We start from the raw sequence: 13833 nt of genomic DNA on the forward strand, positions 1-13833 counted from the left end.
GTTTCTAAGAATTTAATGACTCTAAGTGGCTCACATAAGTGGCATCACACAGTGTTTGTCCTTTTGTGATTGGCTTATTTCACCTAATGTCATGTGAGATAAGTTTCATCCACGCTGTAGCCTGTGTCAGAATGTCTTTCCTTTTTAAGGCTGAATAATACTCCTCTATATGTCTAGACCGAGTTTTAATTATCCTTTCGTCCACCAGTGGACCCTTGGGTTGCTTCCGCCGTTCCGCTGCTATGACTAGTGCTGCTGTGATCATGGGTGTGCAACATCTGTCCAAGACCCTGCTTTCAGTCCTTTTGGGTACGTACCCAGAAGTGGAGTTGTTGGGTCCTATGGTTATTGTAGATTTCTAAAATTTTGGTCATTCAAGAAACCTGGAAAACGTAGTTTAGCTCTTCTCTGTGAAGGTAATTCCTCGCTTTTGTGTCACTCTTGACAGTTTGCCAAGCACTGTTATGCGCTCCCTTCTCCGGGCACGGGTAGTAGGAAGAGCAGGGAACAGGGGTTTGGGCCCTGCGCAGGCGAACTTGAAGGTGGCCAAGGCTGGGGTGGGCGAGCTACCACATCAGCAGAGCGGCAACCTGAAGACCACAGAGGTTAGGCTCGGCGAGGGGCTGGGGAGGCAGGATACGACTCATCAACATCGTGCCCCAGCCTGGGCTGAGCCCTCCCAGTGAATCCCAGAGCTGTCCTGGGAGGTGGATGCATTTTCCCAATTGTGCATCCCTTTGTTCCTTGAACCAATGCCTGCTCTGTGCCTGGCATTGTCTTAGGTGCTGGGGATACTGGAGTGAGCCTGACGGTCAGTGAGCCCTCTTTCCAGGGGCTGCAGTTCTAAACGAATAGCTCAGCACCATTCCCAGTGTGTTGCCCGGATTTGCTTTCCTACTGCTCACAACGAACTCTGTCTTCAGCTGACAGATGGAGAGCCTGAGCGCAGAGAGTTTCAGTCGCTTGCCTGAGGTCACGGGGTGGGAGGGGGGTAGGGCTGGGATTGCACCCAGCCTCCTGACTCCCTAGAAGGGGGAGGCAACGCACATGAAGCATTCAGCAAAATGGCAACCCCAGCCACTGTCGGGGCTTGGAAGACGATGGTGCAGGTTGATGAGATGGGGCAGGTCTTCGGTTAAGGGGTCGGGAAAGGCTTTTGGAGGAGGTGACATTGGACTGAGACCTGAGTGATTTGTGAAGTCATATGACAGGAGAAGATTAGGGACCGATCACCCATGCAGAGGCATTGGCACGTGCAGAGGTCCCTCTGGCTTGGATTCTGAGTCCTCCAAGGGCGAAATGAATTCTTCCTGTAAGCTGTTAATAGGATCCATCTTACAATTGAATCACAGTATTTGGGCTGCATCCGAGTGCCGAGTGACACTTTGTCAAGGTTGTTTCCAAAAAGATCTTTGGATAAAACTATATTCATTTGGATTTGGCTATTAGATCTGGTTGACTCATGATATCTATGAAGGTTTCCTCCAGATTTCCAGCAGTCTCTAAAATCGTGGGCGTGGGTCGCTGAAGTATGTCCTTCAGAAGAGGCAGTGCGCCGTGATGGCTGATGTTCTCTGCGTCACAGGGCCGGGAGCAGAGACTGACAGCACCTTGGTCAAGGGTGGCTGCAGAGCGTACCAGCCCAGGGACTCGCCCACACACCCTGACCTTGGGTTCACGCGGGAGCTCCTGCAAAATGATGGTCTCCTGCCTGCTGTGGGCTTCAGCTTCTCTGATCAGCCAGGCGAGGGCCCAGGCCTTCCCAGGGGCTTTTGTTGAATCTTTTGGGACTTTGTACCCTCATGCCTTCTTGACAGATGAGGAAACTGAGGCTTTCCCATGGCCAGCGACTGTGCAGGGGCCCCATCGAACCCAACTCTGCCCCAGATCAGCTCTCTCAACCACGACATGTACTGCAGTGCTAGATTCTAGGTCACCTTTGCAATTTCTATCAAAAAAGATCTGGCCAGGCAGATACTCTGAACAGTGCTATGGTGGGTTTATATTCAAGCCCTTGAGGGGGAGCTGCTGTAAGGACCCGAGAACTGACATGCCTCAACGGCAGCCCACTTTCATCTGTTCATTTAGTTGGTCCTTACAGCTCATGGAATCAGGGCCCTGTCTGGGCAGTGCTTTGGGAGTTGAGTTTAAGGAGGCTGAGCTGCCTCACTGTGTGTGTCCAAAAGCAGCCAATGTTATTTTTCAAGGAGTATTTGGTGCTTCAGCATTCTGACTAAATCGGGCAGACTCGTTTCCTTTCCCAAAGTGGTCAAGAATTTTTTTTTTTTTTTTTGCATGAATCAAAATACACACTGTTAGCCCAGAGCTCCTCGGTGAGAAGCAGCTCCAGAGCTGCTGTCTTAGGAGACAGCTTAGCTGCCAGAGCAGATGGCATCTCGGCCTTATCTCTTGCGGCCTGACGTCACCTTAGGATGGGCAGCTCTTGAGACCCTACTTTGTCCCCTCTTGGAGAGGCTCTGGGGCCCTCAGAGCACGGAGCTGGGTGGGCGGCTGGCCTGAGGTGCTGGGGCTGCAGGAAGGAAGTGGTTTGATCTGACTGCAGAGAAGGTTCTGGCATCAGACTAGGCAGTTGTGTTTGCAAATCTGATGAGTGGGGAAAGTGGGAGTATTTTGGGTTCTGGTTTATTTTCTTTGGCTAGAATTCTAGAATCCAACAATATCAGAGCTGGCAGATTCTTTATTATCCAGCCCTACCCCTTCTGCTCCAGGTGGGGAGGCTTTGTGGAAGGCCACTGAGGGGAGGGAAGAGGTGGGAAGGGAGCAAATGGGTATTTGCTTGCCCACCCATTGTCTCAGGGCTTCCCTGCCAAGGTGGGAAATGATACTCTCCTTAGCAGATGAGAGACCAGTTTGGGGATGTTAAGAAATTCGTCAAAGGGTACTATTGAGATAGTCCTAAATTTGGTCCATCTGACTGTTAGATACATACTAACCGTGGGAGTCGTAAGAGCTGATGTATCTTGAGCGTTAGCTGTGTGTCAGAAACTGTGCTGCCCTTTCTTCCTGCATCATCTCATTTAATCCTCAAAACAACCCTTTAAAAGAGGTTTTGTTGCCAACTGTGCTGAAGAGACGAGGGTTTAAGGGACTTGCCCATTGTCACACGATGACGAGATAGATGGCAACACTTGACTCAGTGTGGAGCCAAAGGCCATATAACTGGGGGGGCGGGGTGGGTGGGTAGGGCAGCGTGGGGACAGCAGAGTTGAGTCCACTGCTTGTCACTCCCCGCTCAGGGGCTGGGTAACTTCCTTTGGCCCCAAATCTCCTCTCCTGGTGCTATTTCTAATTCCTTCCACCTGGATCTTTAGTTATTTGGATGGTTTGATTTGATTCGGTTTCCATGGGAATCTGTGTTTGTGTGCTCACCAGGGATCTCCGGGCAATGAGCTGATGTTACCCACAGGGCCTCCGGGTGGAGGGGATAGAGGGGGCCGGGGCAGGAGGGGCAGTGGGCTGGAGGGTCTCCTGGGGTCTGGCTCCTGCTCTGGAGCTCCCAGTCTGGTGGAACTGGGCCAGAGGGGGACGTCTGATCCCCATTGTGTGGGTGCTGATTTTTTTTTCCCATCTCTTGGAAGCAGATCAGCTCACAGGGAAAATGGAAATGGTGACCTTTTACGAATTTCTTTCTTTGCACACGATTGCTTCTTGTTTTCCTGCCCCCTGACTGAAGGTGGGCAGACCTCGGGGGCTTGGAAATCCTCAACCGACCATTTCCCATCCCCGCCTGCCCCCAGCCTCACTTCTGAGAAAGCCGTGGGGACTTAGAGCAAACTCCGAGTGACAGATGGCAGTGGCACGCATCTGGGTCAGTGCCAAGGGAGGCTTTGCCTCTTCTGCCCTCCTCTGTGGGCTTCCTGGGAATGCCCTCCTGGTGGAGGGGACGGAGCACCTCGCCCGACAGCATCCCCGTGATGGGGCTCCGATGGGCTTCCCAGGTCGGTCCAGCCCAGGCCATCAGGCTGACCTAGTGTAGACGCCCATCTCCTGGTGTTGCAAAATAGATACAGTGGACAGAAGCGGGTTCAGATCAGCTTTCCCTCTGCTAGCCCTGCGTTCTTGGCTAGTCACCTGACTTCCTAGGGGCTTAGTCTTCTACTCTGTAAAAATGGGGGTAGTAGCACTGTCCCCAGGGTGTCACGATTGTGCCGTAAACACAGCATCAGACTCAGCATACAGGCCTCCTTTGCCTCCCTCCGCTCCGTGGATGGCCCTGCTTCCACTCTTCCTCTTTTCCCTAATCCAAGAGAGACTTTCCTCCTGATTCTTTCTTGCTTGGAGAATCGCCGTCCTCACGTGGGCTCCAGCTTCCCGCTGTATTCCCAGGCTGTCACCCTTTCCCCCGCTACAGATCATTTCCTGACTATAACTTTTCTGTTTCTCGATGTGATGACAACATTAAAGAAAGCTGAGAAACGGAGGGCGCTTGACCTCTTTGAGATCTTCTCTTCTAGGTGTCCCAGTGGGCCAGGTGTCAGGACTCAGAGGCCCAAGGGCCTGTCCGGAATCTTAACTCTGTTACCTGCAGCTGTGTACCTTTGGGTGCTAGGCTTCAGCCCTGGAGGCTGGCTTTTGCCATCTGTGAAATGGCTGTCCTGAGAGCACTGGGGCCAGACCTGGCTTCATGGTGTTTGTCCGGTAAGGGGATGGCTGTCCTTCTATGCAAATACGATCGTGCTCCTTCCACACACGTACCCTCCCCTGCCAGTCTTCATAATCCAGTGCTCCTTACTGAATGATCAGGACAAGATCAGTGGCTCAGCCAGGCCTCCGCTCCCCCACTGCGGGCACAGGAGATGGACCAGGAAGATACGGGGAGGGGTTATTTCACATAAAGCTGGTGGTGGGGCAAGCCCCTGGCATTTTCTCTGGAGCCTCTGTTCTCATGATTTGCCTTGCTTGCCTCAGCAAGCCTTGACTTAATGCTACGTCTGATGAGCCTAAATCAGCTTTCTTTGCCTGCTGTTCCAAAGGGTGCCCTCCGCCCTCAGGCTGTGCCTTGACCAAGGCTTGCTAGACTGAGGGGAGGGGCGGCCCAGCGCGCCAGCTGACTTAGAGCCCGGGTAAGTGTGTCATCCTCTTAGAGTCCAAAGCGTTCAGCGTCTCCCTAGGGCCTGCTGGGCAGGCGGATTATGGAGGGAGGTGCAGCAGCTGGTCTCAGAGCTCTTCTAGATCATCCAACCAGTGGACTTAAACCCTGGGGACTGGTCCCTGTGGCTTCACAGTAATCGTCTCTGGGGTGGGCATCTGGAACAGCCAGCATGGAGGGAAACGCTGCAATTTCCAAAACACTTTCCGGTCCCTTCTAAAAGTCTTGGGAGCATCTCCACAAGCGGAAGGGTTTGTTACTGACCTCAGTTTACAGCTGAGGGAAGGAATTCTCAGAGAAGTCTGGTAACTTGGCCAAGGTCCCATGGTGGGTGTATCATTAGAATTAATATCACCCAACAAACAGTGCCCTAAACAAGGAAATGGTTGATATTTTCGCTGACCCAGAAGGCCTAGTACAGCAGGCTGTGAATGTCACCCAGTCTCAGACTCCTTTCAGCTTCCTGCTCTGCCACCTTGAGCATGTAGCTTTTGTCCTCATGCTTGTAAGATGGCTGCTGAATCCCTGGGCATCTCACCCATGTTCCAGGTAGTAAGCAGGTGGAAGGGTGAAAAAGAAAAATTAAAAGGCCAAGTTTGAGTCTTTAAAAGAATTCTCCTCAAAGCTGCAGCAAATTCTGCTGACATCTCATTGGCCCAAACTGAATCTTCTGACCATCCTTGGCTACAAGGGAGATGGGGAAGGAGAGAATTTCATCAGGCACGTTGCTGGGAATTTTGTCATAAAGAAGAGGACAACGAATGTCTGGGAGGCCCACCGACATAGTCTGCCGTAGCTCACAAAGCTCCCAAGCCAGAATTGGCAGCCGAAGAGCTGAAATCTTTGAGGACTACTTAGTGGTAGGTTCTGTTTTCACCACCTGCCAGCTTACAGGCAGTGTAGACAGTAGGCATCGGTGCCGTTTCACAACTTACCAGCTTACAGGTGGTGTAGACTGCGTAAATCTCTAAGCACCTCCTCCAGGGCAGAGCAAGCCTTTCTCCCTGGGAATCTGCAGTCAGATTGGGGAGACGGATAAGAAACAGATATGTGCCGTTGTAGTAGATACTACAAGGAAGAGGACAGGAGCCATGTGTCCTGTGTACAGTGGGTGGCAGGAAGGGCCACCCCGAGGAAGTGACGTTTGTGCCGAGGCTGTTCCAAGTCAGACACGCCTGCTGTACATTCCTGCAGTTTGGGGGCAGATGTGTATTTGGGGAGGGTGGGAGGAGCAGGTGTTATTTCTCTGTTCTGTGTACCAGCGTATCCCAGCACCTGCCCCGTGGATTACTGGGTTTTGGAGACGCTGGGGAGATAAAAAGCAATCTACAGTCACATCCATGGGGACCTGACTTCCTGCGTCCCTCTTTAGAGAGTCACCGTGCACGTTGCCTATTAAAGGTTTTCTTTCTTCACGGGGCACCTGGCACAGAGTGTTAAAACGGAGACAGCAAAGAGCACAGGCTTTGGACTTGGACGGTCTCAGGTTCAGATCCTGCTGCACTGTTCCAGCTGTGTGACCTCGAGCTAATTCCCCTCAGTCTCCTCATTTGTGAAATGTGGGCAGTTGTTACCCAGTGGGGCTGTTGTGTGGATTCAATGGGAGAGCGGATGTAAAATCCTCAGAGCAGGGCCAGATGCAATGATTATTGCCGTCATACTGCCCTCCCCTTTGCACCCTGAGAGAGTGGCTTTCTAGACTCTTCCAGAGGAGGTGAGAGGAAAATCCAGGCAGCCTGGCCTTCTCTTTCTTGCATGCCCCTGGCTGGATCAGACCCCTGTGAGCCCAGACTTTTGAGATCTGGCTCTGAACTTGGAAGAGCCCAGGATGGCAGTCTGGATGGTGGAGGGGTTCTGTGAGTGTTTCCAGCCACTGTTCTAGCCAGACGGGGGACCCCTGAGGAGCCCTGAGACAGGGCTTTCCCCTCTCAGGACAGGGAGTGGACCATGCAGATCTGGGTCCCTCGGTGCCCTCTCTTTGGGAGAACGTGGGGGACACGGGTGGGTTCCTCCCTCCAGGACACTGGGTGATTCATCCCCACGGAGACAGAAGGGCAGAATGTTCCTTTGGGACTGCAGAGGACAAAGGGACGTGTCTGTGAGAGTTTTAATTCCTCCATGCAATCTCAGACCCAGCCTTCTTGGTTTGGGCCAGCGGAGAGAGAGCCCCAGGGCCGGCTGAGAACCTTGTGCGTGTGCGCGGGTGACTTAAGGAGTGGGTCTCAGGCACGGGGAAGGTCACTCTTGCCTTCCCTCCTCCTCCCCGTGTGGACGGAACTCTGAGGAGGGCTGATGGGGGCCAACACCCGCAGGAGGGCCCAGCAGACGTGGGTTGTAATCCTGGTTCACACTACAGGCTGTGTGCTCTTTGGGGGGGTCACCTCTATTTCTTCATCTGGAAAATGGGTTCGCTCAGCTCACCTGGCTCTTGGTGGGCACTTAGCGAATCTTATCCCTGCATCTCGGCGACCTTGCCACACCTGTACACCTACACCAGGCCACTTCCAGCTTCTGAGACTGGGTTCTTTATCCTTCCAAATAAGGATAACCACAGCTGATGGCTCTTCTGCGGCACAGGCTGAAGTCTGCAGTGGTGTGAGGCCGTGGGCCACGGACACAGCACTTCCGTGGTGCCTCGTGGGGGTGAAGCGTTAGTGCTCCGTGGGGCTCGTGCCAATCCTGGGAGACTTCACACCCGTCCTGGGAATTCTGTGGGGAGAGCTTTCCGAAAGGGGCAGAGTGGAGCCTGAACCCAAAATAGGTCAATGGACTCCCTAGAGAAGCTATGTTCACCATGATCTTGTGAGTGTCAGGTCTTTATCCAGCAGATCCTGAGCTGTGCCAGGGCCTGAGGATGTCACAGTAAACAGGACAGAGGCAGCTTCTTCCTTCTTGGACAAATTTAGCTCTGGTCCCACGGCTTTATAATTTTAAGGCCTTCAAAGAGATCGATCAGCATCTGTTACCCATTCCCACCCCTGGGGGCTGCTAGACACATCCTGGGTGCCAGCCAGGGCTGGACGTCCCACACCTTGCCACCAAGGTGGTGCTCAGGCACCTCATTAACCCTTCTGCCCCCGCGTCCCGAGCAGCCCCATCTCGCCGGGGACTGTATTCCTCACCAGGCTTATCTCCTCTGCTGAGGAACCCGGGGTGATCAGCTCCCTCCCGTCTTATGGATGGGGCTCTGGGGGCTCAGAGGGCTTGGGGAAGGCAGAGCTTGGATTTGAACCCTGATGCCCCAGGCCGGTGGGGACATTGCCCAGCCTGGCCTATTTTTAGAGGGCGCCTTGTGGGTCAGCTGAGGAGACAATGGAGAATGCGGTCCCCACAATGTACCATTGTTCCTACGGTGGCTTCAGGGCCAGGGCTCGGCCCAGCAGATGATCTGTGGTCCCCCTTGGGGGCTGGACCATTGCCCCACCGTCTGCGGATTTTTCCAGCGTTTGTATAGGCAGGAGTGAACAGGCACTCAGAGGAAGAGAGAGAGGGCTGGGGAGACGGGGGCTCTGTGTTCAGGGCACTCATTTTGTTGGGGGGATAAGGCAGGTGGCCCAGGAGGACCCCTGTGCTGGGGATGGGCCTGGGCACTAAGCACTCACCCTTCCCCCTGAGGTTCCATTATTCTTTCCATTTCACAGAAGCACGACGGCCGCCTGGGAGATGCTTCAGGGGTCTTCAAAGCGGATGCCTGGAAGCCCCAGCATCTCTCAGCCTGGGATGGAGAAGGGAGAGGGTTTTCGTTCAAAGCGCAGATACTGAGTTTTCCCGCTCTCAAGGTGGAACCTGAAAATTGGGGTGTATTTATTTTTGAGCCAATTTCTTCAGATTGGCAACCACTGACCTCAACGGATGGCGGGGTGCTTCCTTGGTCCCCCTTCCCCTTTCGTCTCTGCTTCTCGGAGTGGCTTCTCTGGCCAGAGAGAGCTGCCCCCAGAAGCCTAGTGCTCCCACGACCAAACTAGGAGCTTTCCTCCAACCGCAGTGAGACGCGCGCTGGGTGTCTGCAGGCTGTAATTCCATCCACACCGTGACTGCGGGTCCCACATGACAGGCCCGTCTGTCTGTCTCTCCCCAGGAGCAGGACATCGAGACTTTGCATGGCTCCATTCACGTCACACTGTGTGGGACCCCCAAGGGGAACCGACCCGTCATCCTCACCTACCACGACATTGGCATGAACCGTAAGTTCCGAGGAGCCGCGTGTCCTGGGCGAGCTGGTTCCTGCCGGGGTTGGAGGAGACGACAGCTAGGAAGGGCGCGTGGCTGGGAGTCTGCCTCATCCTCTTTTGCCGGGACTTCCTGGAGCTGTTCTGGGGAAAACTCTTGCCACAGACTGGACGAGCCCGCAATGCACTGCCTGTGGGCTGGGAGATGCTGGGGACTCAGGAGTCCTCCACCATCAGGCTGTGTGACAGTGACTGCCTTTAATGAAGGCCTACAGTGGTTTTTAGTGTTTTCACAGGATTGTGCAACCTTCAGCACAATCCATTTTAGAACATTTTTATTATTCTGAAAAGAAGTTCTGTCCTCTTATCTGTCGCCCCCCAATCTCCCATACCCCCCAGCCCCGGGCCACCACTAGTCTACTTTCTGTCTCTAAGATCGGCCCATTCTGGACATTTTTTATCAATGGAATCACACAATGTGTGGTCTTTCGTGACTGGCTTCTTTCGTGATGTTTTCAAGGTACGTCCGCATTGTACCATATATCAGTACTTTATTCTCTTTTGCCGAATGATATTCCATTGTACGGATACACCGCATTTTATTTGTCCATCCTCGTTTAATGGGCATTTGGATTTCCCACCTCTCGACTATTCTGAATACTGCTGCTATGGATGTTTAGATTGCGAATTCATAAGATTACCAGGAAGTGTTCCCAAATGTGGGTTTTTCACAGATGGGACTGGAATAAGATCTACTTAGTATTACAATTACACAGAACAGAAATGCTTCTGTGATGATTCAGAAGGCGCTTATGGCCCTTCCTGGTCCAGTGCGTATTGCAAGCTGGATGCTTGCTTGATTTTTGATTAACAGATGGACTGAATGACATTGTTTTTCCAACAGCTTATTAATACCTCGAGGCTGCGAATGATGTCAGTCACTGAAAACCATTTTTCTCCTTCACTCTCACTTCTCTTTTATCTCTCTTTTCCCCCCATATGGCCCCTTGTAACCATTATGTACCAGATCCGATGCTAGGTACTTTGATATATACCACCTTCTTCCACTGACTCTGATGAGGACATGGAATTGCACTTGGTGGTGTTACTCCTCCACTGTTAGAGTACAGTAAGTGCTGTAACAAAAGACCCAAGGCCTCTGTGGCTTAACATGATATATGTTTATTTCTCACTCATGTAACAACTCAGTGGACATTCTGTGGGACACCTTCCATGTGGTGATTCAGGGACCCAGGCTCTTTCTAGCTGTGACTCCACCATCCCCTGGAGCCTCCGATGCTTCTGTTGGCTCCTTCACACCTAGCAGTGACAAAAGAAAGAGGAGAGAAACCTAGAGGATTGGGTGGCAGGTGTTATGAGGAAATGGGGAGCCTCACATGCTATTGGCTAGAATCTGATCACATGACTGCCTCTGATTGCAAGGGAGGCTGGGAAATGTAGTCCAGAAGTGTGTCCTGGAAGAAAAGGGAAGTGTTTTGGCGACCAGCTGGCCAGCTTTGCCTCAGCAATTAGGAGGCTCATCCAAGCCCACATAAGAGTGGTCCCCCTTGTTTGAAAATCCTGTGTGCCCTGGCCAGTATCCCTGAGGTGAGGGTTTAGGAGACCTAGAGAGAAAGAGAGTGTCAGTGGGGCAACCCCACCTCATACGAGGACCATCACGGCCACGACTGTTGGGGGAAGAAGCAGGAGCTGGAATGGGATCCCCTCCCAGCGCTGCCTGGAAGTTTATGTCATCCACCAGCATAGGCAGGAGAGTTTACTGACCGTCTCCACTTCCACACCCACTCCCTTGCCCCATGACTTATTCTTGCCTTTTATCACCAGAGGAAAGTGGGAAAGAAAATGTAGCCATTCTTTCTTGAAAGTTCCTTCCCCCTGCTGTGTAGGCATGAAACCAACAGAATGAATACAGACTTTATTCTCTCCTAACTTCTTCCTCTTCTCTCTCCCCTGCCTGTTCTCCAGACAAAACCTGCTATAACCCCCTCTTCAACTCCGAGGACATGCAGGAGATCACCCAGCACTTTGCTGTCTGCCACGTGGACGCCCCCGGCCAGCAGGACAGTGCTGCATCCTTCCCCACGGGGTAAGAGGAGGGAGCCTCGGGCCCCAGGACAGGAAAAGGAGAGCCATGCAGGGTGGGAACAGGTGGTGGGAGGAGGCATTAGTCAGGCTTTTAATGTTTCTTTTTTAATTGTGATAAAATATATATAACCTAAATTTTACCGTTTTTAACCATTTGTAAGTGTATGGTTCACTGACATTAAGTACATTCACATTGTGGTGCAGCCATCACCACCATTATCTCCAGGACCTTTTAATTAGCCTAAACTGAACCCCCATAACCATCAATCAATAGCTCCCTGACCCTCACGCTGCAGACACCCTGTCCCCACCCCACACAGCAGCCCAGCTAGGCTGGCTTTTTATAGGGGTACATGGCCCAGACGGGACTGAAGTGGAAGAGGGTCTTGACAAGATGAAATAGTTAGGAGAAAGATCTAGAAAGTTGGGAAGAAAAATAGAGGCCATAATTGGAAATGATATTGATGAAGTACGTCCTGTGGGCCAGACTTAATCATCTTTATTTACAAATGTCATTTGTATTTAATCCTTACATGGCTGGTGCTGGTAGCTCCGTTCTCTAGATGGAAAAACGGAGGCGTGGAGGGGTTAACTGCCTTGCTCAAGCTCGCACAGCTGGTTTAATTGGGGGGCGGGGGGCGGATTTGAGCCCAGTCTGCTGGCTCTAAGACTCAAACTGTCTTTGGAACATCCGGCTGCCTTGATCCCGGGTGTCCACACTGCCTGCTCCTCCCCGGTGCGTGGCTGATGTGGGCTTTCAGCTCTCGTTGTGAGGCTGGGGCAGGCTTACCGAGTGCACTGGACAGTCAGGCTCACATGGGGGAGGCAGACCTCTCGGAGGCCCCTCACCGTGCTGTGATTCAGCCCAGGTGGGACCAGGTTCTTGGGTTTAAAGTCTGCCAAAGAGGCCTTCTTGGAATCACAAAGAGATCTTTTTTGTTAGTGTTCTGAATCATCCTTAATCATTAACCTTTATCAGAGAGGAAGGGAAGGGAGGCCCAGACATCTGTTAAAAGAGTTAAAAGCTTCTTAATACAGCAGCAGAGTAAGCGTCTGTCAGTATATCCATCTTTGCTTGGACAAATTGTTTGAAAGACTTGGGGTAACCCAGTGACTCTCAGCTCCCCACGGGGAGATTTTAAAAATATTCTGAAACCTGAGCCCCACTCTCAGGAATTTTCGTTCAGTTGACCCGGAGGCCAAGGCGCAGGGTATTTGTTCCCCTAAGTTACCAGGCGATTCCAGCGTGTGGCTGGTGGGACCCACTGCCTGAGTGGGGTCTGGCGTGGTCAGGGGTCTCCTAGGCCCTCCAGCGTGCACCCCCCTCATCCTGAGGCTGAGACGGCAAAGCAGGGATAGGGGCCCCTGGCCGGGTCACTCCCGGCTCTGGAGTCAGCTTTCTACACATGGGGCCTCGTGAGTAGAATCCTGTTGCCTGCTGGCTGTGTACCCACCCCCCAAGAGCAGTGAGGAAAGAAGCCGTGGAGTTAGGTGTCTCCCCAACTCTCTCCATTTGGGGGTTGCTGGCTCCAAACCGAGCCGTGGCCATTTCAGAAAGACAACGGGTTCATTGATGTGTAGCCCCACCAACCGGGGTCTTCCTGGCTCTTTCCCTTTTGCACATGCTGGTCCCCCTGCCTAGAATGTTCCCTACACTCTTCAGTCCTCAAGCTCTCCCCAGCCCGTGTCCCCTTCAATGGCACTTCTTCCAAGAAGCCCTCCCTGACCACTTGGTCAGAACAGATCTCGCTGTTTCAACCTCACGCTCTCAGCACCTTCCCCTCCCCGGTGGTCGCCACTGTCATGAGTTACGCATATTTGTTTCTGCTGACTCGCCCCCTGGCTCCTGCACGGGACCGTGTCTGCTTTGCTCACGTGGGTTCCCGTTGCCTCGCCAGGAGTCTGGCATGAGAAAGGCCCAACAACTCCTCTGTTGAAGGGACTCCTTCCTGCCTGCTCTGATTCCTGAGCCCCGACGTCGGCATTGTGGAATGCCTTCTAGTGGGTGTCAACCCCCCTCCCCCCAGCACCTAGACCGAGTGGGTCTTGTGAGGCATCTTGACGGCTCCCCCAGGGACCTGCCTCCAGGACTGTGGGACATTCGGAGGAGCTGGCTCCTAACACAGTGTGCCGTGTGGACTCACTTTCCATAAAATGGGCCAGATTCCCTGATGACAGCCAAGACCTTGGAGAAAAGAACAAATCTTTGCGTTCCTTCCAGGAAGATGGGAAAGAAAATTCGTGGAAACTCTGGCTAGGGTTGTAGGCACCTGGCCGGGCAAAGGCTCTAGGGATTCTTTCTGGAAATTCAACGGAGGTGAACATACACTTGCTTCTGGGGAGGCAGAGGGAACAGCATGTGCAAAGGCCAAGAGGAGAGCCAGTCTAGAAACGGTAGATAATCTGGAAGGAGAACCTGCTGGCCGAGAAGAAGGAGCCAGCCTGGGA

General features: G+C 52.8%; 1 protein-coding gene across 1 annotated transcript in view; it reads left to right on the forward strand.

Annotated features, from left to right (window-relative positions):
* Positions 1-13833, forward strand: part of NDRG1 (N-myc downstream regulated 1) — a 56109-nt gene that overhangs the window by 20136 nt on the left and 22140 nt on the right. The window contains exons 4-5 of the mRNA XM_057531790.1: positions 9189-9294; positions 11266-11386. Of these exons, the coding sequence (XP_057387773.1) occupies positions 9189-9294; positions 11266-11386 (227 nt within the window). The remainder of the gene's footprint in view (positions 1-9188; positions 9295-11265; positions 11387-13833) is intronic.

This window comes from Balaenoptera acutorostrata, chromosome 17 (genome assembly GCF_949987535.1).
Source record: "Balaenoptera acutorostrata chromosome 17, mBalAcu1.1, whole genome shotgun sequence".
In the NCBI taxonomy this organism is placed as follows: domain Eukaryota; kingdom Metazoa; phylum Chordata; class Mammalia; order Artiodactyla; family Balaenopteridae; genus Balaenoptera; species Balaenoptera acutorostrata.